General features: G+C 36.8%; 1 protein-coding gene across 6 annotated transcripts in view; it reads right to left on the reverse strand.

The window, feature by feature from the left end:
• Positions 1-26,305, reverse strand: part of RANBP9 (RAN binding protein 9) — a 40,063-nt gene that overhangs the window by 12,151 nt on the left and 1,607 nt on the right. For all 6 annotated transcript variants that reach the window (XM_061346422.1, XM_061346421.1, XM_061346426.1 and 3 more), the window contains exons 2-6: positions 18,618-18,729; positions 7,303-7,355; positions 5,361-5,528; positions 2,534-2,556; positions 319-503 (exon numbers count right to left, since the gene is read on the reverse strand). In XM_061346422.1, the coding sequence (XP_061202406.1) occupies positions 319-503; positions 2,534-2,556; positions 5,361-5,528; positions 7,303-7,355; positions 18,618-18,729 (541 nt within the window). The remainder of the gene's footprint in view (positions 1-318; positions 504-2,533; positions 2,557-5,360; positions 5,529-7,302; positions 7,356-18,617; positions 18,730-26,305) is intronic.

Here is a 26,305-nt window from a genome sequence, read left to right on the forward strand (position 1 = left end):
TGTATTAAAACTGCCCATTAAAATCACATCAATTTTTTTAAACTCCCCAATGCACACAAGACAGGGCAAATCAGAATGGAAGGTTTACAATCATTAGGAACTCTTAATTATTAATGATGCAGAGAACTCTTCCCCAAACATGTATTCATGCTCAAATTTATAAATGTTTATCAACCTGTTAATAAAACCATTTGTACTAGGTTTTAACACTATCTGTACTTTTTTTTTGCACAATGCTTAAGTGCAATGCTTTAAAGATTCCTGGAATCATGCAATTAATAACTTTTTTTTTTAAATTAACAATATTCAAAGCCTTACTTCTGAATCATTGTTTGCCATTCTCCTTCTCGATCTCCTATTGGAAATCTGTCAATCTGCGCTTGAATTTTGGTTCTCCATTCTCGCATGTAGTCTTCAATATCAAATACGAATGGGTGCTGTCCAAAATTAGCATCCACAACCTCTCCTGGTGTCTGAAGCCCTACTGTAGGGTACAAGTTTGGCTGCAAGAAATTTTTTAATTAGTTTTTTCCTCTTATTCTAGATGCCCCACTTTACTTTTTTTTTTTCATCCTTATAATAATATCCCCACTGCTACCAGTAGTGTGATGCAGCAAATACCTCTGGATCATCCATCCAGCAGCCAAAGCAACTTCTACCAATCCAGCAATACAATGACTGACTAATTTTATTCCCAGTAGTCATAATTACTTTTTTTTATTTTGAAATATAAGAGCCTTACTGACCATTCTTTTTCTAGTCAGGAAATTAACTTTTTAAACTGTGCTAAAGTTTACAACTTCTGGTTTCCATTTTACAAGATACTCAACACCGATTTTTAAATTACTTTTAAAGACGAGGCTTTTTCTTTTAAAAAAAGAACAAAAATTAAACTTACAAAGTGGGCCATTTTCCTTTTGGGGTGAAATACTTAAAACATCGCTGAATTTTAGTGGTAAGAACTGACAGGATAGAGAACTCATTAGCCTCAAAGTCCAAGTGTAGCGCCTAAAAAGAACTGTGACAGTGCATTGAAGTTCTCATGAATTCCTGGACTTGTATCTACAAAAAGACTTTAAAGCATTTATTGCTGTCTCAGTTTAATTTTTACTCAGAGATCAGGTCTCCATGCAAATCTGAAATATGCCAAATATGAGAAAAGTAGAACCTGCCTGCTGGGATTCACGTAACTTTCTTAAATGCACCTAAGCACCTCAGCAATGGCAATGCAATCAGTTGGGGTTTTGGGTGGGTGGGGTTTGTTGCTGTTTTTTATTTATAAATATACCTACATCATATTTACACGGCAACCCACAATGGTATGGTATAATGGCACACTGATCTGCAGAACTATATGCTACATAAATTAAAGCTATCAATAAACAAGTTACCAGCAATGCAGATCAGTAGGAACACTGAAGCTCAGTGAAATTAAAGACAGACTCATTGTTAAAACCATGCCCAAACCAAACCCTGCCACTTCCCCGCCACCCCTTTTTTAAGAAACCTTGTGCACAGTGTTACCTACCTAGTCCAGACTAATCAACAAAGCACAAATCTCAGATCTTTTAATGAGATGGAAACAACTGATTCTAGTGAGGAGGGGTCTAGGTTCAAACTTCAGATTACGGTGTCAGTTTTGCTGTGCTGGTACCATGTACTATCAAGGAGCCCTGCTGGTATCACACAGGTCCAGGACAGCAGCAGTAGCTTCCTACACAAAGCACCCGACCCTGTGATGGAGCTGGGAGGTATCCTAAGTGACTGACTTAGTTTTTCCTTAATATTTGTCCTTGACTCCTAAGGCCATAGCAAATGGGAGTCACTGGCCAGATGAAGATGGATCACTTCACCCTAACCAGATTAAATGAGAAATTAAGTGGATGAAAAAAGATAAAAAACCAACAACAAACAATCAGAAGTGCAGCATCTGCTGGTACCAGTGGCATGTAGAATGCATTTCTAACAACTTCAAGGAAATTACAATTTAATTGACTGAAAAGCCAGACAACTTCAGGTATCCCCAAGCTTGCTTTAAAAAGCAACAAACCAAAATTTTGACATGTTTGACCTTATGGATTAAACAGCACAGAGAAAGATTTTGAAAATTAGATATCAAGGATGAGTTACAGTCACCATGTGTTAAGTAGCCAGCCTTTCTGTGTATGATACACAGCTGAACACACACATGCACCCTGCTGGTGTTTAATATAGCTTCCACTTTGTATGTAAGCCCTGTATATATCAAACAAAGTATGTAACAACTACTTGTATGCATTATTTCCTGCTACACTTCCATTAGAAGGGCCTGTCAAAACCTGGAAAGAAAAATCCCTGTGAAAATCAGTTTAAAAACAAAAAATTGGCTTTGATTAACAAATCACCATTTAAATGGTGAGGAAAAAATTACGATATTAAATTGGTTAAGATGACTATCACTGTACTTCCAAGAAACACAAGGTAAACACAAGTTACAACTGAAACATTTGTTTATAATACAAAGGAAAGCTGTTTGAAAATGCACTTCTCTTACCGGTAGATCTGTGAAAGCGATGCCTGTAATGAAGAGAAAATTAAGATGAATTTTCATATGTCTGGATTCTTGCCTCATTTTCTTAAGTGTATCATTACATGTTCAGAAAACTCACCCAAACTATCTCAGAAATGAGTAGTTAAGGACAGTGACATCAGTGATGCTTAGGCACAACTGATGTGCTTGAGTAATCAAGAGCAGTATTGGCAAAAAGTAGCTCTCATTCAAAAGTACTCAATTTGCCCTCCATTTTTCAACATAGGACCTAAGATTTACCAAACATCATGCAGATACACAGATTAGAAAGTATGAAAATTCTGGCTACAGAATAGAGGCACAGTAAGAATATCTGAAGATATTTCTTCACTTGCATGTCTTGATGCTGCAACAGCAAGATTTAATGGTGTCTTTTCTGGTTTGCTATTACTTTTCTTCACAGGTACATATGTTCTTACATGAGTAGCATGTAATACTCCAAACCAGTATCGTAAATGTTTCAGTCTAATCCACACCATGGCATTTCGGTTTTCAAATAGAGTAGCTTATTATCTTCTTGTGTTATTACAAGCATCCATCTACTACTAAAACCAAGGCAGTGATTTTACTGTCTCAGTATTAGAGAAAAATCTGACCTCTATACACTTCAGGAACTTCACGCAATTTTAGAGGAGGAAGTGGGGGAGCTTTCAGTTAAAAAGTAAGTATCGGGAAATCTCCTTCTGGTAGAAAAGTGGTAATAGTATTTCATCATTTCCTTTACTGTTGCAAGTATTTCTTTGAATTTATTTTTTCACAAGTGCATAATGACCAAAATCCACTTATCCGCATAATGACCGAAATCCACTTATCCCTTCAAACTCTTACTTATTTTGTATCATTGAATTTTCAAATTTAAGATTAAAACAAAGTTTTTAACCTTTTGTCCTAAATTCCACCTCTTCTTTCCATCTCCATTCTTAACCAAGATTGCAAACATCAAGAGCATCTGGATTCCTTACTCATGTCTTTGATACAAAAGAATATAGACCGAATCCATTTCCTCCCATCACATCTCAAAGCTAACATGTCACTCATCACCTGTTCACACCCTAACTTCTTATAAACTTCCTGTTTGGCACATTTTGACATCCAACTTGCCCTTTTCCAAAGTTACCATGGCAGTAGGCAAGAACGATAATTGATGACTGAGTGATATCTAGGTATTGGGGTTGGGGGGGGCTTAAGTTTCCAGGTTTGTAGGATTTTTTTGTTGGTGGTGGTAGATTTTTTTTAACCCAGAATTTCACACTTGCGGAAATATTTTGTAGCATCAAATCCCAAGCTGAGCCAAAGATTTCCAATACTCTTAAGACTGCATCTGTGGCCCAAAGAAGAAACATAAATGTCCTCCAAGTCACAATCATACAAGAATTCTGGACAAATAGCAGAAACAACTCTGCAAGACAGCCACAAATTCTAATTTATTTTCTCCCCTAAACAATTTCTTTCTCCCCATAAGAATCAATTTTCCTCTGCCAGAAATTCAAGCTAGCAAAGCCCACCACAGCAGAACAGCTGTCAGGTTTCCTTCTGAAATCCATAAAGTGTTTGTCAAACTCTTGTCTATGACAGATGACATCTTACTAGCCTCTCCTCACCTATGCCATTCTGTTCTCCTCTAAAAAGAGATTTTAATCACTTCAAGTGATCTTTTTCATACTTTGCCTAATCCAGTCTGCTTTAAGACTTCTACTAAAAGACAGGGTTTCTGCTTCTCCCTTCTTCACTCTTCCATGCATATGATCAGAACTGTAGTCAGAAAACCACTGTGTTTTCAGTTGACCAATGATCCGATCCAACCTACTTGCAGGCACACTGCTACCAGTTCCACTTAAAGTCAGGGTAAACACAACATGAACCTATTGTCTTCCATTTCAACATATACCCTGAAACAGGGCCAAAAGACACTACTACACAGTGCATGGTTAAAGTGTACTACTGCCATAGCTGTCAGTGTATTATGTGCAGGTATATACACCCATTCAGTTTAGAAGAAACATTAAATTATGATAGAATCACAGAAGTAATCACTTGGAACTGCCCTTTGGAGACACCTAAGCCCTGATCTGAGCAGAGGCAGGAAAACTCTGAAGTTAAATCTGTTTGCTCAGGGCCTAGTAGATCTTTTTCCCCTTCTTTCCTTACACTCTGTATCTTTGTTCACTAAACTGCACTAAGTCATGGAATTATTACATATACACTGCATCGAAAAATCTTAACTGTACCCCTTCCATCTTCGAACTCAAAAATTCTCTTTCAGTCTTGCATAATACTAAAATTTGCCACAAGAATTTAACAGACTTAATTTTAGCACAACTTGCATAATTCATGGCTTTAGCCCAACTATGCCTGACTCCAGACTGAGAATCCAAAAGACACTGTTCTCCAACATATGCTCAAAATAATACCCATACAAGGTAAGGTTTTAGTGAAGGCTAAGTGTCCTTCGAACAGCAGCAACGAATTTTAGCTATATCCATTCTCCATTTCTCCAATTCTCTTATTATCTATTACCTTATAAGCATCAAGTATTATTTAAGGATTTAGTAATGGAGTGCACAAATGCAGGCCCTGTGGAATGAGGCATTATGACAAATCCTTCCAAATTCACAAGGAATGTTACTGCAAGTGGCACACAGTAAGTTACTCTTCCCAATTCTTTACTTAAATCACGTAGTAAGACTATCAAAAGAACTATTCAAACACTTTGCTCCTGACATGAACAGAGTCTCAGATTTACAAGACTTACAGACACAGTGTTATCATTAACGGTAATGTTTCTCCATACCCAAGCTGTGTCCATTCTTTGTGTAGAAGCAGGTATTATTGATAAGGTTGACACAACAACCAATGACATCACCCGTAGTAAACGTTGGGCCATAGGGTTGTCCAGTTCCAGAGGAACAGAATGAATGTCCATCATCTCCATGGTAACCATATGAATGTTTATCCCAACCTAGAGAACAAAGCATTTGCAATTTTATTAATTTCCTTTACTGTGAAATAATGGAAAGACTATGTTAATACAGTTAATTACTATGCTCAGCTTTCTGCTAAGATTTCTTATCTTAAAAATCTAATTTTTTAAAAAGTTACAATTTCTATCAAAATGGCTGAAAGGGTAATTCCATTTGTAGTAGGTAACAGGTAATGCAAATTCAGATTACACATTTTTCTCTTTCACAAAATTGGCAACATCAAAAATATAATCAGCTACAACATGGAAATTTGAAAAGCTACACGCAGATCTGACATGTCCCAGTAAAACAGTGAAGATTCTCCTGTTCTCCCTTTCATCTTGCAGAACTATTGCTACCATATGTCATAATCAAATTCTTCCTGGCTAAAACCCAAACATGCATCTCTGGGGAAACACATTTCTACTCCTGATCATTCTCAATGACTATTCAGCAGCAAGCAGTCTCTACATAATAGCAGAATCTCCAGACTGTAGTGTCACTAGCTTTGCTGCCCTGAAAATTAAAAGAAGGAAAAAAAAAAAATTATCAATACAGGTTAAAGTCACAACCAGCAAGCAAATCATTATGTATGCAAATATGGTGGTAATATTGTAGGTGAAAAAGCTGCAGAACCAGTTAAGAAGCTTCATATTGTCACACAGTGAAATTCACAACAAGCAATTTTAGTCTGAGCTCATTTGAAAATACCTGTCCACACTCTCTGCAATTCAATACTAAACAAAAACACATAGAAAAGGAGTAAACTTTCAGGCACCATATAAGCTTCCTAACAGGTCTATTAAATGCCTATTCAAAATAATATAAAGCATGATCTTTAACACAAATTGCATAAACATACATGCACACATTCTGACTATAAGAAGTTATACTGACAACTCATTTTTAATGATTAAAAGATTCCAGGTTAATTCTTCTATCAAGCTTCTGCCTAACAGGTTAATTTGGAAGTCCTTTCCATACTTAGGTCCTTAATCTGTATGATCGACAGCTTCAGCGGGCACCACAGTAAGCATCTCTCAGTAAATTAAGTACCCCAAATTACTGCAGTTACACTGATGACCAGTATCTCTGGTAATTATTTGCAATGCTTCCTAAATCATACTCAAAATAGCTTAATGTCACAAACTAGTAATTCATCCCCTCTTAACTGGGCTCACAGTGTAACTACTGTCATCATAAGGATCTTTACCTTATTTGGGTAAGAAAGTAACAATGCATAAGAAAGAGAATACAGATACTCTGAGGTCAATTTAACATTATTTTATACTTGGCTAATAGTAACAATTAAAAAAATCAGTTGGTGCTTTGTTTTTTTGTTTATTTAGGTTGGGGGTTGGTTGGTTGTCTTACACATTTAAAGGTCGACTGAAAAAAAGCATATACATGCAACTTCTGTAAATACTATACAGAGGTACTGCAGACAGCTGTTAACAAGACAGCATAATTGACCATGCAAGTCAGTGTTTAAAATCTGTCTGCTAAAAAGTATCTGCATAATGTTATAAATACATATTATATAATGTTACAAATTAACACAAAACTGTGGGAAATAGTACAGGAGCAAACATACAGTAAAAGCTAAACTTTAGTTTAGCTGCAAGCTGTATGTAATTCAGATGACAGATACAACACAGAGATGTTATGCTACACCGTTGCTTACCAGAACCTTCCTATCAAAGTCAAGCATATTTAAAAGAAGAACCACAATTAACCAACATAAGTAACTTATGTAATGAAAACTGAACATACCTGGTAGTCTGTTCATGTTCACACCCTGTGCTGACAGCCCAATTCCCATGTAACTGGAAAAATGAAAGAACAAAAGAAATGCATCTCTTTCGTACAAAACTACGCATATATGTATATGGGGGTATTGCTGAGAAACACTGCACTGATTAGTTATATACCAATAAAGCTGCTGAGGGGTCATTTCATGTGCTGAGTGGCATAACAGCAAGGAAAGTGAAAAGTGATTCCTAGTATATATGGTCTGACACAGAGAGATTCTGTCCTTGCAGGAAGCAATGAAAACTTCCTTCTCTTTTATGCATCTTGGGTTATCAATGGAGAATACTGATATTAGCCATAAAGTATGAACAAAAATATAAAAGCCCATGCCTTATTTTGAAAGTAGGGATAAAGTCATACACACATAATTTCATCATACCTAATCATGTTTTGCATATAATCTGAAATGAATAATATTACAAAATACATGCAAAGCTGCATTATTTCTGCACCAAAATGCACCATTAGCATAGCACTTGTAAAAAGATGACACTAAACCATTAAAGGCTTGGATCATAGAGCAGAATGCCATGTTGAGACATTTACCAGCAATGTTACTTAACTGTTGGGAACCCGCTGACGAGCTAACAAGGGACAATATTTTACTGTACTTACCCATAAACTTAAATCTAAACAAGTTACAGCTAGGTCAATGAAGTCCAAAAGTCAGCCTTACAAAAGGTAGTTTTAATAAAGTTATATCCAGCATAATTGTTATCAATTTGATAGCAAGTACTGGAAAGGTTAAAAAAAAAAAAAAAAAATCACCTCCCCACCCCAAAATCACACTATTCGAAGTTAGTAGAAACAATTTTGCTTCTGTTTCATAAGCAAAAGTAATTTCATGATCAGGATGACAAGAACTCTAAGAGAAACAGCATAATGCTTTAAGGCTTTCACTGACGCTCCCTGCACAACTTAAACCAACCCCCATGAGACTAAAGAAAGCATCTAAAAGTCACCCAACATCTCCTAGTTTATCAAAACATTAAAATTACTGACACTAGTTCAAAATAGTTACCATAAATCCATTATTAAATAATAAACTGCATATATATAAAAAATAATCACCCATGCCAGGTAGAAAATAGTTGAAGTAATAGAACCTTTCTATTCCCATCTCTTATAATGCAATTTTTAAGCAATTATTCTTTGAGGAAGTATTGGTTAATCTGCTATTTTAAACACATTTCACATAGAACAAAACTGAGCAGCAAATCTCAGAAGCCATATGCTTAACTGTGTACTGGACTTTCTGCTCTTTCTATTGATAACTCCTAACAATTACCTTACCTGTTTTTGTGTTTGATATTTACAAAGCCCTCCTCTGATAATTCCTAATGTAGTATACCATCTTCCTTTCCCTTCAACATACCACCACGAAATGGAACCTTGGAACCACATAGCAGATTCTATACGTATCTGCTAATATAAATTATCTCATTTACAGATACTGAAGAGCTGAAGGGGCAACAAACAAAAGGATTAGTCTTTGCTGCTTTGCTAATTACATTACTAAGCCACCACTGCAGCAGCAGATTCAACAAAACAATTATAAATGAAAGCAACAAGTGGATAACCCTTGATTTTGTCTTAAATAATAATGGCACTATTGTTCTTAGCACTGTCTGAAGTTTGATGCATGAAGGATTCTCATGTTAAGACAGAAAGTCTCCTGTTAAGGATAATTTATTAAAGAAAGTAATTTTCTAAAATAATTCAAGTAAGTTGAACTCCAAAACCTGCAAAAAGCCTTCGATGGCAGTCATATAAAGAAGCCACCTTTATCCCAAACAGACAATTGTTTCATTCCAGTATTCTTACAGAAACAAGATTAAGGTTATACAAAAAATGTAAAATGCTAGATAGAAAATCATCATTTAGGTAACGTTTTGGTAGCACTTGTTTTTCTCTCCCAGATATTTTCTGAGCTTCCTCTTTAACTCAGTAACAACTGTAAACACAGACCCACAATTTAATACAGCTGGGAACAAGGAGACTTGGACTTCATAGAAACTCAAGTAAAATTAGATTAAAACATTTCAAATAATTAACACATCTACTATAGACATCTTTCAAAAGGAAAAAGGAATGCCTACAATTCATGGTTTGGAAGTGAGTGAAATTAAAGGCTCACCAGTTAAGCTAATTTATTGCTTGTTATAGCTGAGGGATAGCAAATCTCACGTTCAACTAGATACAGTACACTAGAAATTGAGGGGGGAAACAGTATTACGACAGATAGACTTTAGATGCTGTAAAATTTGTAACAGCAGTTGTATTTATGCCAAACCACTACATTTAAGGGTTTGGGGTTTTTTTTTCCTGGCACCTGCAACCTCAACAGGCTTAAAAATACTTTTTTATTTGATTTTTAAAGAAGCTTAACCCATATTTAGGTCCAGAGACATTGCCTGCAAAAAGACTTGCTTCAGTGGGAGGAATTACATAAACTGTCCTTCTGTTTGCTTCCTTAAAGTTCATGTGTCATGTGTCTAGGAATCAGAGCAGTGTCAGAGCCATGCATTTTACTTTTCCTCCCTTAGTCCATGATAAAAAAAACATTCATGCTAGTAAGCAGGTGCAATGCAGGCCCAAACTGTTCTGTCAGTTCACGATGTACTTCCTGCTGTCCTGTCACGTGAATGGGTTTGGTCTAGGAGGTAGCGACAGGCAGGAAGAACAGGTCCACTCAGACTATGTCATGCTGGAACAGCAGCCCTGGGGAAAGAGGTGTCAACACTAGGAAGCAGCACACTCCTGGTGCTGCACCAACCTAAACTGGAATGACACACTGTGGTTTCAAAGATCAGAGAGGGTGAATAATGGTGTGGTTCTGATGTTGCCTCCCCCATCACTTCCTTCTGTACCTGTGGACAGTGCCTACACCTCAGCTCCCCACCCATAAACATCTCTGGATGCTGTGGTAGGAGGATTACCTATTTAGGCAGATGGAAGGAAGTGGCTTGGGACCCCTTTTTATTAAGAAGCCCATCTCTCTGAGCATTTTGGTCCTACCAGTTCCTACTCACCAATTTACTGAAGTGCCCAAGTCTTACAGGAGCTCAGAAAATTAGAAACAACATGTAAAACCACCAATAGAATTCATAAAATCAACCTAAGAGAAACTGAAGAGACTGTGGCTGAAAACCAACATAAAGTACAGCTACATTGGTCTTAGGACCAAGAAAGCAAAAGCATCTTACATACTCTTGATTATTCATTTCAAATTGTATTTATTTTTATTCCAGTTCATTAAAGATACAGGTCACCATTTTAGTGTGTCAGCACCATCTTCTAGTTTACATTTCACAACCTCAAGTCATATAGAAATTTTTAGGTATGCTGTGAAACTACAGAGTTTAAAAACTGCTGAAGATTAACACTGCCACAAAGCAAAAGAAATGTCAATGTCAAAAATACAGGCACTGTGGTACTTATTTTTTCCCCACTAACACAGACACAAAAGCCTAGGCAGTGAAATGTGTAAGAAGCAGCTGAAGCTAAAGTGTCTATCTGGATGTCTGAATAGACTAAGTGTGAGAAAAACAAACCCAAACAGAACCAAATAAAAGGAAAAAATAGCAGTAAGAGATGATACAAAACTAAACCACTAAAACATAAGGGAAAATACCCCAGCAGTTCATAAAAGATACGCAATTCTGATTTTTATTTTAAACTGTTCCATTAGATGTTTTAGCTACTGCACTGAAAGTCTACAGAAGATCCTTCAATATGGAGGTTGATAATAATCAGAATTCATGTTAATTGTATCCGATCCCACCCACTCCATAGAGAGTAATACAGAATCTCAAAAACTACACCAAACCACAGGTGCCTCAGAAAGCTCACCAGCTGGTTAAAGATAAAATTAAGTACTAAATAACAATTTATCAAGTTAAAAGACAAAAAACCCCCAACAAATTAAAGAAACAAAACAAAACAAAAAACACCTCCAACAAATACTCTATACCGTAGTTGTAAAGACAAGTAAAATGAGTTAACAAACCTTTCAAGCAATAAAGAAAAAAAGGTAATAGCCTCCCTACTATAAAGATTTCATAAGCAACCTATCTGCAAAGGGTCAAATTCCTTCTGACTCTCACTGAGCCTACAAGTTCTACAAACGACAGCATAACCTGAAGAACTGCTATATCAAAATCCAAGCTCTTTTGATGACTATGAAGAAAGTAAACAATCAACCCGGTATCTTATCACCCACATGCTACCCATTTAAAGAAAGCAACTTCAACCAGATGGTGTTAAAACCTAAGTTATTGTAATACCTGTAAGGAGCCTAAGTCCAAGCACCAACACATGTTTACACCCATAAATAAGGCCACTGAAAACATCCTAATGTTTCAAATGCACCGACTACTAAGAAAAGCAGAATTAACGCTGAAATAAAAAAAAATGTGGGCTATACAACAGGTGCAGTTTTACTATCACATTTGTATCTCAGAAAAGTGTACAAGTAGAAAAAAGACTGCAACAACTGTAGGAATTTTGACACTAAATGATTTTCTAAATGGCTTGCACAACTGACTTGCAAGGATGTAGAAAGTCTGAATAATTCTCTTACACTGTCTTCACTGACTCTGTAAGGTCAGAAACACAGTACTCTAAAAAGCTATCTAAATTTCATTTTTAATATAGTTACTCCACATTAAAATTTTGTAGCAATATGCTAATCCAAGATCCTTATTGTCTGCACAATCATAATAAGAAATGAACTGGTAAATTTATCTCTACTTAAATGTTTCAAAATATGCCACAGACAGTTTGAGTCTTTCATTTCAAACTGAAAACAAGTTTAATTTTATGGAATGTTTCCAAGGAAACAGTATTTTGAACACGATAAACCCAGGTTTCAGATTATTCCAGTTCTGCACAAAAAGGAGAAGAAAAAAAAAGGCAGTCATCTTGCACAGTGCTCACAACCATTACCCCTGTAATGTTTTGCTTGTGATTCCTGTAATGTTCCTAGATTGATTCTCATTTCCTGACACCCCTCAATTTCTGAGATTGCATAATTTCACCTTATGAGACTTCTCCCTAAAGCACTTTTTGGGGACCACACTATCAGAGAAGAATTAACTGCACAGACAATAATGTAAGTCTCCGCTGCAGTAAGATTATCATCTATACACTATTTTTATGTGAGTGAACCCCAGAAGAAAGAGTAACTTCACATTCTGCAAGAAGCAGGGACTGAGAAATGAAATACATTCCCTCGACTTTCTTTTTACGTTAAAAATCTTCAGTTCTAGAAAACATCAACAAAGAAATAAAACTCTCTTGTTCCAGTTCCATGCATTTCTAACCAGTTAAACACAAACCTCAAATAATCCTCTAACACATGCAGCTGCTGTTCATTTCTGTCAAGTGTCTGGTCTTGTACACTCAGGTAAAAAATGAATTACTGCTACAGTTTAAGAAAAGACACACTTGCTGATTCATGATCCAATCTCTTCTTGAAGCTGCTGCAATTCAAATGAAGATACTAATGCAAGAAAGCTACTTCAGACTTCATCAGATTCTACTCTATACACAAGTACTCTGCTTATAATGCCGCAAGACATTATATGTTAACACAGACTGAGTGAAGTTTGCATGTTGTAACAAATGCCTGTGATTATAAGGACATATCAATGATACGATGTGAAGACATAAAAACTATAAAAAAAGGTCATAAGACTGCACAAAATTTTTACATTAGTAGCATACAAAAATACAATTGAAACAGCAGCTGTATTATATTTTATTGTTTTATGCTTTTGTTGTGAACAAGAAAATGGGTATGTCAGATGCTGAAGGAAGGCCAACTTACTGCAGCAGAAACAATCTGTAACTAAAAACAGTATGGTTTCTGTTTAAACAGTTACACATACATGCTCTAAAAGACAAAGCATTTGTATATCACAAACATCACTCAAACACACTGAAACACCTCAGGCTAAACCATAGGCATGGGTATAATGAAAACTCAAACTTAATTCTCACCATATTTTTGTTTTGGATAATTCTTATTTCTTTCTTCACTCACTTAAAATACACAACATGTACTACAAGATATTGCCAAAACAACAGATGACTGTACGGCCAGTGTTAAAAACCAGCTATAATCTAGCCATCATCTAAAGCCTTATTAACACTGCTTTACAAAAAAGCATACTGATTACTTTATGTGAATTTCTATAGTACCATTTTATTTTAGTTCAGAACATTTAGTAGAATTTGTACATGCAGTATGAAGTATACCCATGAAGATCTGAATTGGTACAACCACACCACAGACTAAACAACCATGCTTACAGAAGTGTAAACTGAGTGCTATCTGCTAAAAGACTGAAGTTTTTCTAAACCTAGTTTTTATTTTTTCTTCTAGACTGCTTACAATTTCCAATTCTTGTTTTCATTCTTCATTGAAAAAAAAAAAGCACATCTGCTTAGAGGATTTTGCATTTTAACAATACAACTTTGACTCCTGTGAAAGCACTAAAGACTGTCTAGATATACATGGCATTACTATCACTTGCCCATTGCTAGTAATTGTGTTGATAAAGCCATGAATAAGCTGAAGAACAGAAAGAAATTCAAGACACTGAGGTTAAAGGCGTTTCCCCAAAAAGTGGTTTTGTTTTTTTTTCTGGGGGGAAAAAAAACAAAGACAAAAGGTCTCTCCTGGTGAAAGATTTAAAAAACAAAACAAAAAACCAACCAAACAAACAACAAGAAAACAACAAAAAACCCAACCCCCCCCCCCCCAAAAAAAACCAAAAGGCTGTATTTAAACTAAAATTAAGCGGGCATAATCTGGTACTCTGACCAGAAGTAACATTCCCACTCTCCAGATGCTCATTTCTGCTCCCTTCTCTTTTGCTGCCACAGCTATTCAGGAAGCGATACAAACAGCCATACTGGGGAATGAACCCAGCTGAAAACAAACTCTTCAAATAAACTTTTGAAGAATGAGCTACCTATCTGGTTTAACCATAAAGCTGACACAGTCACAAACTGGGACAAGAGTTGTGAACCCAGTGAGTGTTCAGAGGCTGTTTCTTCTCATGGCCAAATCACCAAGTTTTCAAACTATGGTTTAGAGTAAGAACTGCAAACGTTCAAAAAACACTGACCTGACTGGAAATGAAGAGATTCGCTAAAAAACCAACAAGCCCAAGACTGAAATTCATGTAGAAATGAATGATCATTCAGTAAATCATACATATGTAAGCTGTTGATAATATAAAGTAATGAAAAGTAGTTTGCTTCTGAAAGCCAGGAAGACAGTGGTTACCCCTTAGGACAGCCCCTTGGAGAGTGGAATCACAGTATGTTTATACCTACTGTGAAATGCTAGAGTGCAACCTAAGGTTACAGCAAAGCTCACAGATTCTCAACTGAGAGAGACTACAGACAACTCTTCACCATTAATGAAGTATGCCCATAGGAGCAACATAAAGCTACGGGACTTACAGTACATACAAACTATGACAGTACCATGCAAGCATCTTTAGCTGTGTGAAAGAGAAGAAATGTTAACTGGTATCTGAAATAAAATATTAGCTGTGGGGATGTGGGCAGATGCATTACCTCTTTATAGAGAGCCAGAGGACCCAAACATGTAAAAGAGTAGCAAAACTGAACTTGGTAAAAAGCAGCATGAGAAAACTGAAATCCAGATTTCAGAAAGACTGGAAAAGAGAATGGCCACTATGGTGGTAATTTTTGGGGCAGTATAGTATTATGGCAGATTTAGAGACTAAGACGTATCTTCAAATCACAAGAACCATACGACTTGGCAGACCCTTGTTCATTCTCATTCTGAGACTGACGACGTAGTTTAATTAAGCTGCTATTCTAGAAATTCAGATGAAACTAAACATAAGAGTTGTATGCAAAAGGCAATGCCATATCTACCTTACTCCCTTGAGTACCGTATCAAGAAATTACAGAACAAAAACTACATTATGTTAATTCTAGCTTTCTTGACAGATCAATGACAACTGAGGGCTGGGTTAAGAGCTTCCAAAAGTTTAATTTAAAGCTAAGACTATGTTTAGCTACCCCAACTACATCAGAATTCTTGACAGTACTTGCTGCAATACTTTGCATTAACTGATTCACATGTATATATTTATGTTTACATTAACTGGAGATTTCAATAGGGATGCAGAAATCATTTCTTCCAGTTAATACTCTTCTTCCTACCATGCTTTCTGATCATCACCTTGGTACTGTTCCCCATACTTACACCCATTACTCATCTACTGTCACCACCTCCAATCATTCACATCACTGTCCACAATATTCTACATGAAGCCAAACAAAACAAAGCAAAAGAGAGTATAAAAGAAGAATGTAAACATACAGGTCCTCAGAATGAAAAAGGAGACATGAAATTCAGGAAGAAAACTGAAGAACAACAACAGAAAATATTTACAGAGCAACATGACAGCTGGTTAGCACTTTTAACAAGAGATTAAAAATATTTAAGATAATTATTACACTTAACTGTACTGTAGAAGCACATTAAAAAATAAAAAAAAAATCACAGGACTCTTCATGCCAAACATTGTACAAATATCAAGACAGTTTTTGTTTGAATAATATTTCCACCTTATTACTTTTCCTAACCTTACTTCTCACTTATAGCTTTTGGTAATCATCAGTTGCTGCATGGCCCTATCACTCCCCACTGCAGTATCAAAAAACAACTTAATTCTTTATCTGCTCTGCAGTACCAACCTCCACACCCATTTTTTACTTCCTAGTAAGCCTGCCTTCATACTTTGTTTAGTGTCCATAATGCCTAGAAGCTGACCATCATGAATATCTGTGAAATTGATGTTATTACGCACTTTCAAATTCCTACCCAACTTGTAACTCTCAAATATGTAAAGAATTAAATGACCTAGGTCATCAGTGTGACAAAACCAATACTGTTGTTGCCTACAGAGAGCTACAAGAAGCCATACAGAAAGCCATGTCATATCCATGCCCTATACGAAAAAAGAGCTGTGCTACTTCAGGAGGAGAATAATCTTTGTGATTGCCCAGCAACTTTGATGCACACAAGACTATATTCCAGGAGCAGTGCCATCAAGTACTACAGTAACACAAAAACCTAGATTTCCTAGACTAGTTTTTTTTTATAAAGGTTTTTAGAAAAGGATTTTGGTGATTTGAGGCAACCCATGATAAGTAGGGCACACAAGCAAGAATGCTGTTAGACTTGCCCATATAACATAGTATATGGACTAAATACTTTAAACTGCATTTATTAAAAAAAAAAAATAGGCTGTAAAGGCTATTACCAAAGGTAACTCAAATTAAACATCATTAAATTATTCACTGACGTTGACGGAAGTTGAAAGTCATAGTTCAGCTTGCAGACAGATACTTTAGTTGCCTTGGGTAGTCTAGGACTTATTTTAAGCAGTACTATAAAATACAGCTGTAGTGCTTCAACAGCTATGCTCATGCCTTGATGCGTTTGCAACATTAAGGTATTTGAACGAATTGACCCTATTAGTTACATGCTGGTCTTCTACAGATCTGGTCTTCCTGACCTCTGTTCCCATTACCAGATACAAAGTAAAGAAGAAAAAAAAAAGGGGGGGAGGGGGTAAAAATGGTAAAAATTTCACCTGCAGGTGAAACACAACAGGCAGTGAGAAAGAACTAATAAACCCTGTTAGGCTCAAACTGGTTTCTGTAGACCTACCTTTATTTCTCTGCATTTAATTCCCCAGTTTACTTTAATTACAGGCTAATTTAGTAATTTGAATGCAATGTAACACTGAACCCGAAGAGATTCACAAAGACCTCCTGGACATGAAAAAAGGGTCTAAAGATAGACATATTACATCCAATGAGGCTCCTCTCTTGTATCAGTCTCCTGCTCTGTATCAGCCAAGTCAGAGCTGGCTTTGGCTCTGTGCACAGTATTCCCCATAGTATCCATATCCATACTATATGATATGATGAGAAAAATTAACATCTCAGCTCATCATGCAGCTAATTTTTCCTTAAGTGCCCCTGAAAAAAGGTCACAAGACTGAAGCAAGGAAAGGCACAGTATGTGTTGTCATGAACTCAAAAAAGCACCTCTCCATTTTTTTTTAAGCAATCTCAGCAGGCAACTTCACAAGACTCAGCCATGTACATCTCACAAATAACCACTTAAAAACCAAATTCTACTTCTGTAGGATCACCCTGAGTGGCCTAGTGAGTTAGAAATTACTAAAATGCAACACAAAGAGGTCAAAGGTAAAGTGTTAGAAGAGTTACGTAAAATGACGTTCCCACACATGGACACTTTGAAATCTATCACTTCAAAAAACCAGCTTCCAAACTAAGCAAGCAGAAATAAATTTCAAGATGAGATATGTGCATTACTAGTAAATCACAGTAAGAACCCCTCCTTAACTGACAGCAGGAGGGCAATTTAAGAAATACAAAAAATTTAATGAATTAAAAAAACCCACAAAAGCTGTTCCTAAAACAGACAGTGTTTCAAGTCATGTTTTGCTATCTCAATTGAATAATAATCAGGTCTTTACAGTGTGACAAATGCAACTACAGACATAAGTTTTTCCATAGCAAAGAAATATCCCAGGATAACTTTTGGGAATGTAACTAGTAACAAACTCATAAATGCCCCTACAAAGCAGCAGCAGTACTAAAAGGCTATTTTTTTCAAGAGATTCATAATTCAGATGGATTCTGGGAAGCAGCAGCTGCACTCACTTGTTAACTCTTTCCATAAGGTGACAAATTCCCAGGCACCTATTCAGAACACTCCCATTTATTCTTACGATTGTTCACCAACAAGCAGCCTTAAGAATAACTTTCCATCTTCAAAGTGATATGACATCCATGGAAAGACTGCACTGCTGCGATCAGACGGTCTGCTGCACACTTCCTAAAATTACACTGAAGCCTGTAAAGTCACACAGCCAAAACCCAACCTTTAAAAGGTAAGAGCAGGGTCAAACCATGGCCTTTTAAATCCTAAATTCTCTATCAAGAGAAAACGAGAAGATGCTGTTACGGTACTTATTGTGCACACTCATTTGCAGAGAGGGAATACCACAATCAACTCTCTTAAAACAACCAAGTATCAGAGAACAATTTCTCATGAGTAAGGAAATAAGCTATATAAAAAGCAGTAAAATATGAAAATAAGTTTTGATACAAAAGATATCTGTCAACTGAAAAAAAGATGCGAGACAGTATTTCAAATAATAATTAAAAATACACTCAATGCTTACCCATCTCTTCCCTTACTGACAATTTTTACTTCAAAATAGTATATGCCACACGCTGCAGGTATAGGATGTGTAGCTCGAACAGAAGCAGCATCTTTTGGAGTTTTTCCATGACCTGAAAAACAATTGTATTCAAAACACAACAAAAAAAATATTTCAGATAATTGCAGAAGACGACCCAAAGGTATACATACCAACTATTCAAAATAGAAGGCTTATGTAATTGAGCAAGTAATACCCAATAGTCTAATCAACCTCATTTTTATGCTAGAGTATTTTCTTCCAACATTAAGTTTTCATTGTAGACACCTGCACTGCAACTAAGCATGCTATGAGAAGTTCTGGATATACTCATCTAAAAGTTTTTACAATTATTTGAAGCGAAACGAGAAAAAAAGTTTAACCACAGTAAGCAATGTAACTGGCAAAAGCCCACTCGGGTTTGAAAGAAATGTATGCTTTCTCAAATGCACACAGCTTACTTGTTTTATAGACCGAAACATGATGTAACAGCTTAATCTAATGCTCAGTGCTTCTGGATATTCAAGTTAAAATACTTTCATTCTGAACGTCCTTCAGAATAAACATCACTATATAGAATGTACAACTCATAATTTAAAACATTTCCATGTTTTGAATGCTATTTCGGGACAGCATGAGGTGCTAACAGACTGCAGCTCCTACTCCTGTTTCTTATAAGGCTCACTATGCATATCAGCTCTGCCACAAAAATGCCCAACACCAGCTCTTCTCTACTTTAGCCATTTTCAACCTAAACCCAAGAGCCACTTGCATTCTACTAATGCTAACTCTTCTGAACATGTCACCCTCTTCACAGTCCACTGTTCCAAAGGCAACTTGGTCAGATGACTTGTTCTATCAGCAACCTGTTCAAGCAAGCTTGGTGTCTCCCAGGCACACCAAAATCCCACAATTATTGCATAAATGTTACACACAGGGTCACAGGACACAGTTAAAAAAATAAAATAAAATGGAGCAAAGTGAAAAATACACTAGGTCCTGGCAAGAGGTATTTCAGTAGGATGGCAACCATGAACAGATGTCATTGCCATAATTCATGGAGATCCCATGCCCACACTCCATGTGGATCTGAGGCATGATGAAGAGATGACTGCCTGGAGTGTGCTGTGCAAATCATTCTGACTGCATGCACTCCAGCTGTCATCTCCAGTCCAGACAGGGAGGCCTACTGCACCTGCATAGCAATTGTCTGTGTATGCCAAAAAATTATAACTACACTCTTTCCAGTGGCATTAAGAGTGGAATTACTGCTCAGGCACAGATTAATCATGTCTCATGTACAGCGAGCCAGGTGACACAGGAAAATGTTGCAGGAAAATGACAGCATACCCAGCCAGAAAGATAGGCACAGCTGTCCTACACTTCACCTCCAAGGACAGAGCCATCTAGTGAAAATGTTGATAAAACAGTAAACAGCTTATATGCCTGCAGAGCTAGCATCATCTCTCACCAAAAGGCACAGAGTCAGCCAAGGAGAACTCTCCACTGTGAATGCATCTGCATCTGAAACTCTGTTAACACAGCACAAATTCTTCACTCATTGAGATTAGGTTTAACCCACAAAGTTTTTCTGATGTAACCAGTTTTCACCTTAATGTATTACTGTCTTTAGCCATCTTACTTTTCTGGGTGCAAATGCACTGCTCACTTCAATATGCTATTACTAAACATCTAACATAAAGATCCCTCAATCATCTCACAGGTTTTACAATATTAAGCTTCTGCATGTTGTTTTCAGACATCTGAGGAAAAAACAGTAATTTACTCCTCCATACACAAGACAGCATGCATGTTTTATTGTTCACCACTTAAGTCATTTCCTCAGGCTGTGTCAACCAAGGTAATAACCAAGTACATAAGCTTAAAGCTTCCATAGGTTTGCTTGGTTTTCAAGGGCTGGTAGCTTACTATTTAGCTACTATAAATTAGATTATCATTCGTAATGATCATGCAGCAATCCTTCAGCTAAAAGGCACCCAAAACTTTATGGGCAGAACATTAAACACCTGAGAGATCCCTTAAATTCAGATAGCCCTGATTAAATGATGCATTGGTTAGAGGAAGGGGTGTGGCAAAGGAAGGATACTTTCTTTTTAAATGTTCTTAGGTTTTTTACTTTAAAATAGACTGCAAATAAGTTCCCTTGGTTACTCCATGCACTTGACAATCTGTGTAGTTTCAGTCTGAGTCAGTCTCCTTATTTGGGCAAGTCTTCCACAGAGAAGACTGAAGTAGTAGGAACTAGCCAAATATTATTGAAAATATACATCCATTACCCAGCAGACTTTGTTTTGTGAAATCACAGCCTAAACTGTTTGGAAACAATGCTTATTTAAGGTATTCTTGGGACGTCTTCCTAAAACAAGTCCCCTTCTCCCACTCTCCCCAGTCCAGACAGCTATTTGCAAAGATATACCATGAACCAGATTGATTAGCTGATCGGGCTTTAAGAAACCTAACAGATTAATTTTTTTAAGCAGCAGATCAGTTCCCCGATCCAGTTCACAACACAGCCACACACAGCTGTCACACCACAAATAAGAGGTCGACCCAGGGGCAGAAGTAACAGGATATCTTACCAGTATTGCCAAACACCTCATGTGGTGAAGCAACATGCTTTGGGAAGTCAGTGCCCAAAACTACTTTCATTCTATTAAACCAGGAGACACCCTAAATTTAGAACTGCTGCTCTTTTAATATAATCTTCTATGAATCCCATTTTACTACTTGAGTATGTTGCTTTTGTTTGTAGTTACATACAGTTTATTATTTCTAACAGCAAATTCCACGACATCAAGCACTTAACTACTTTCAAATACCCCAAATACCTCTAATGTTGTCTCAACATGCTACTTGGGACTTTCAATACTACTGAGCTACGCTGGACTACATAAAGAGTCACGAGATGTTAGTTATGAGCCAGCTTTAAAATAAGAAAGAGGTTCTTTACAGAGCTGAACTGCAAAATTTCTCACTGAAGTATGTTACAGATGCTACTGTTTAAGTGGACGCCGGGCAAGCTTCTACAACAGAAGTTACCTGAGAAACTGCCTTCAGCTTAGGATGCCACTCGGCTGAAATGGTTGGAAACTCAGAGGGGAACACAAAGATACACCTCCTTTCTAGATTTTTCTGTAGGGGCTCATTTAAGGCTGCTATGGGACACTGAGCTGAGTGGCCCATTAACTTGGCATTATATACTGCTGTCATGTTCCCTGCTACCAAGAATCCCCACTTCCCTGCTTGTAAGAAGCAACTTTGACACCCAACTCCAAATTTCTGAATTGGAGGGTCCAAATGCCTGAAGTAGATCATGCGAATGCTACCGTATGTTCCCTAAATCAGGGAACACAGTTCATATTTGCAAACTACAGTTAAAGTATTTTAAAGAATACTTTTAAAGTATGTACTGTTTAACATCAAATTTTCATGATTTTCAGCATTAAAAAGAGAATTCTGCAAACAGATGCACTGGGGCAAAGAAGGGAAAATAGGTGTATGAAGCTCAAACTTTACACTGTAAACCAGATCTCAAGTAAGTCCATTTACCAGAACTGTTTTCAATTGGGCTTTCATTAAAAGTACTTGTCAACCATGAGTTGACCATGATAAAGAAATAAAGCTTTAGATTTTAAGCAGTTATTTACAATGATGATTTTTACTGAAAGTGTTCATTAGCCAAATTAAACTGAAATTGATCTTAAATTCCATCTACTTGAAAAAAAAGCCAGTTCTGATAGAACCATATTTGGAGAAGCCATTTCAGCTTTCAAAAATACCATCTTTGAACCTAAATTTAAGTGTGTCATGCATGTGCACCAAGAAGCCCAAAAGAACCCTATGGCAGTGCCTACCTAGACAAAAGTAAGCATGCCTATATGGTTTAAATCCTTAAATGAAGTTTACATAAACTGAACTGCAGTTATTTCCAACAGGTGACTTGCTTGTGCTGCCAAAAATAAAATAATCAAGGCCTAACCTGTTGAATTCATTAGGAAAGTCTCACTGAGACAACGGGGTGGAGGGAACCCAAAAACAAAACCATGCACAAATTGCTGATTTTGCTTCAACTTTTCCCCCAGTTAAGAAAAAAGCAATATATCCCAGAGCTACAAACGTGCCCGAAACAAGCATACTGAACTGAATGTACTTCAAGTGTTTTCTGCCAGAAAAAACTGACACCATCCTTGTATCAGTGAATGACAACATAGAACTATTACTACTGAATCCTCCTCTGGTTTAGTTATTTCCTTTTCTGTTACAGAAATTGGGATGTACGGTTTGTACTGAAAATAAAACCTTTTTTTTTTCTTTTTTTTTTTTTTTTTTACTTTGGCACTAGAGGCAGTTCAAAGGCAACTGCATTGTAAATAAATGTCTGGCTAAGATTTCCTGGCCTGCGATACATTCGAAAAAGTTCACACAATAGCAGCTTACTCAAATTGCATAACTTTCCTCAGCTTTTTTTGGACAACTGTCACAAGACTAACTTAAGTGAAGTTACTAGAGGACTTTCCATGGCTTTAGAACTAATGTTTTAGTCTGTTTACCTAATTCTGTATATAGTTTCTTTCATGGCTACATCTGCATTGAGTCTGTATTTTTATCCCCTTATACTACATACCATAGATTATTATCTGCTGGAAACTGAACTTGTCTGTCTAGTAGAACATTCATATTACATACAGCATTTATGAAATCCCTTTTTCCAATGAGATACATGTGTTAATTCTAAGTATTTTAGATATGTAGAAAAAAATTAAAAAATGTTTTGCCTTCATAGCTACGTATTTTATGCAGTTAATTCCTTTACATTTAACATTTGTCTGAATCCTTATGCTGAACCACCTCCCCACAGCTCAGAGCTGTTAATATTACAATTAAGTGAAGTGACTTTTTTTTCTGCTACTGTTTTTCATGTACAACAGCCATATACCATGTACAACAGCCACTAGGACAGCGTTAGCATTTTATCAGCTTACACAGCTAACTGGCACCAACACAAAAATGTACGTCTGCCCAACTAAAAACCAAAACCACCCTTGGGTATAGTCTTTAATGTATATTACGGTATCACTGATGCCAACATATACGTATTTCACAACCAGATTTTGACAGCTTCCTAATCAAGAGTCAGAATTTGTAAAAGTATAACAGAATAGCTCATTGTGGAAAGAAATTAGCCTACTCTGATAAATAGCACAGCAGTCAATGCCACCTTCCCTGAAACCACATTCCCATGTATGTTTTCCTTTTTTAAGTAACGCTATGATTTTGAGAGATAATATAACAGACCACCGACCCTTGGGCTTTGTTGACACCCAACAAAATTTAAAGAGCTGGTATCCCAATGCTAGATTGTTCTCCTTTCTTTAAACCCCCACTACTTGATCAGTGCCTGGTTTTGTGGCAGTTTTGATTTTTAAACACTCTCTAGGATGCTTGTAAAAAGCTTCAGGTACAGAAATGCTGCACACAAAGCATCACAGCTTCAATGGGTAGAAAGAGACATCTACTGCAGCTCATGTTTCCATACAAGTTGTCCACTGGTATGCAAGAAAATGAAAGAAATCTTCAAAATTACAGAGAGGACCACCATTCCTCTCACAAACCAGTAAAACAAAAATATCCCTGCTCACAACACACCAGCACATTAAAATTATGAAGCTAATTATACGAAAAAAATTACCTTGAAAGCTTTTGCTCTGATTGCCCCCCCCCCATTTTTTTCAGAGGCAAGTATCCACAACATGTTCAGGGTGGAAGAAAAGTACTGTTACCTCTTTGTACCTTCCATCTGTCTCAGACAGCAGGAAGTTACTCAAGAAAAACAGTTCCATAGCGAAAAATCTACAGAGACACCAGAGAAAGCTTAAGTGCGCAACTTCAGAAACACAACATAGTAAGAACTGCTTTTAATTACTGGCTTCTTTGAACAAATCTGTCTTCTCTCCCTTCCCTGAGTATCTTGGTCAAGAATACAACAGTTCTTTATCCATGCTCAATGCGCTGTTCAATTTCCTTTTAATAAAAACATCTACCATTCTTCCACTACTACTCCAATAACTTCAGAAGCACTGAAAGTGCCAATACTCCATGATACTTTGAATGCTTTTGATTGTGACTTTTACTTGCAAGTTAATTGTAGAAACAAAATTTCACAGTGCTAAGCACATCTTCCCTTATTCTCCTCAAGAACCTCCTCATTTTCTTCACTGTTACTGTATTCTCAGGGCTGAAGGATCCAGAAGGGAGAAAAGGCATAAGATGTTTTAGTGGGTTTTTCCCCCAGTTCTCAGGTAGGAATGCCCTAACACCATTAACTGCGTAGCCTGTTTAGCAACTCCAGGTGCCAGGCTACAAACACATACATGGGGCTGCCCTAATAGCCACCTTCCTTAAATTACCAGGAAGATGGGCCACTTAAGAAGCCATTCGCTCCCATTTGCAGTGAGAAGAAAGAAAAGTTTATACATGTTATATTGCCACCTCTCCTTTTCAGAGTTCTCTGGGCTAATCTAGGAACTCTTAAACCTTCTTTACTTTCTGTTATTTAAGGGCTAGGGTAAAGGTACTTTATTATGTGCTTTATGACTTCTGGTAGGGTATCCACAGTATTTCCTATGTTACCTGTACTTCAGAAACATGCTGAGACGCCTTGTAATTTCTTTGAGATAATCATTTTTTTTAAACACTAAGGCAAAGAAAAGACGTGAAGAAAAACAAAGATAGCACCGAGAAACCTTGAAAATATACTTCCACAGCTGCACTGACAGACCAGGGAGGTTCCATCTCTAAATTCTACTCCATGGGCAAAAGGAGTTGGTCAAAGCAAAACTAAACAACAGAAAGACTTGAGGGCCACAAAGCTATGACCATCTTAGAAGGAAAAACAAAACGAAAACAAAAATAACAAACAAGAAAAGCTCAACCCGCTGCCACCAAGCACCAGAAAATACAAAATGCTTCTAAAAATACAAGGTCATAAAGCACTGAACAAAAGCCAGGAAATTCAGAGTTGAGTACTAAATTACACGTCCTTAAATCACTCAGCACCTCCCAGAAACCTGCTCTATACCCATCAACCTCCTTTATTATCTTCGTATGGTGCATTAAACTTAGCATTTTTAACAGAATATTTTGTATGTAATAATAATGGCTCTCTATAAAGAAAAAAAAGAAGTCTCTCGAGAGTACATTTAATCCTTTCATGGCAGCCAAATCCTGCCATGTGTTTGTGTTGCCGTTTTCCTCCTGCGATTAAACAGTAACATGTTTATCGAGATTTCAGCTGAATTTCTCCACTGTAAACTTTGAAAAAGGGTAATTGCAAAGTTGTTTTCCCCTCCCATTACGTTCATTTGACTACAGACTGACAAAAGATCCAGTTCTTCACGGCCAACTCAGATGTGGTTTTGAATCCGCACCACTTCTACTTTAGGACTTGGGCCTAGAACACCAGATGTGTCTGTGTTTTTTCAGGTCAGGGTGTACGCTTATGTTTCCAGGTTTTATGACATTTCGTAACAAGCAACACAAATTTTTCTCCCATTCCTTCTTGCATATTTACACAAATGCATACTCCGATTTTTACCTCTGAAAATCGGTACCTTTATGAAACATCTAGGCAGAAAGTTATAAAGTCACCT

The sequence above is a fragment of the Neopsephotus bourkii genome, unplaced genomic scaffold, assembly GCF_033783945.1.
Source record: "Neopsephotus bourkii isolate Nb327-2 ecotype Australia unplaced genomic scaffold, CSIRO-AGI_Nbou_v1 NB_272, whole genome shotgun sequence".
NCBI lineage: Eukaryota > Metazoa > Chordata > Aves > Psittaciformes > Psittacidae > Neopsephotus > Neopsephotus bourkii.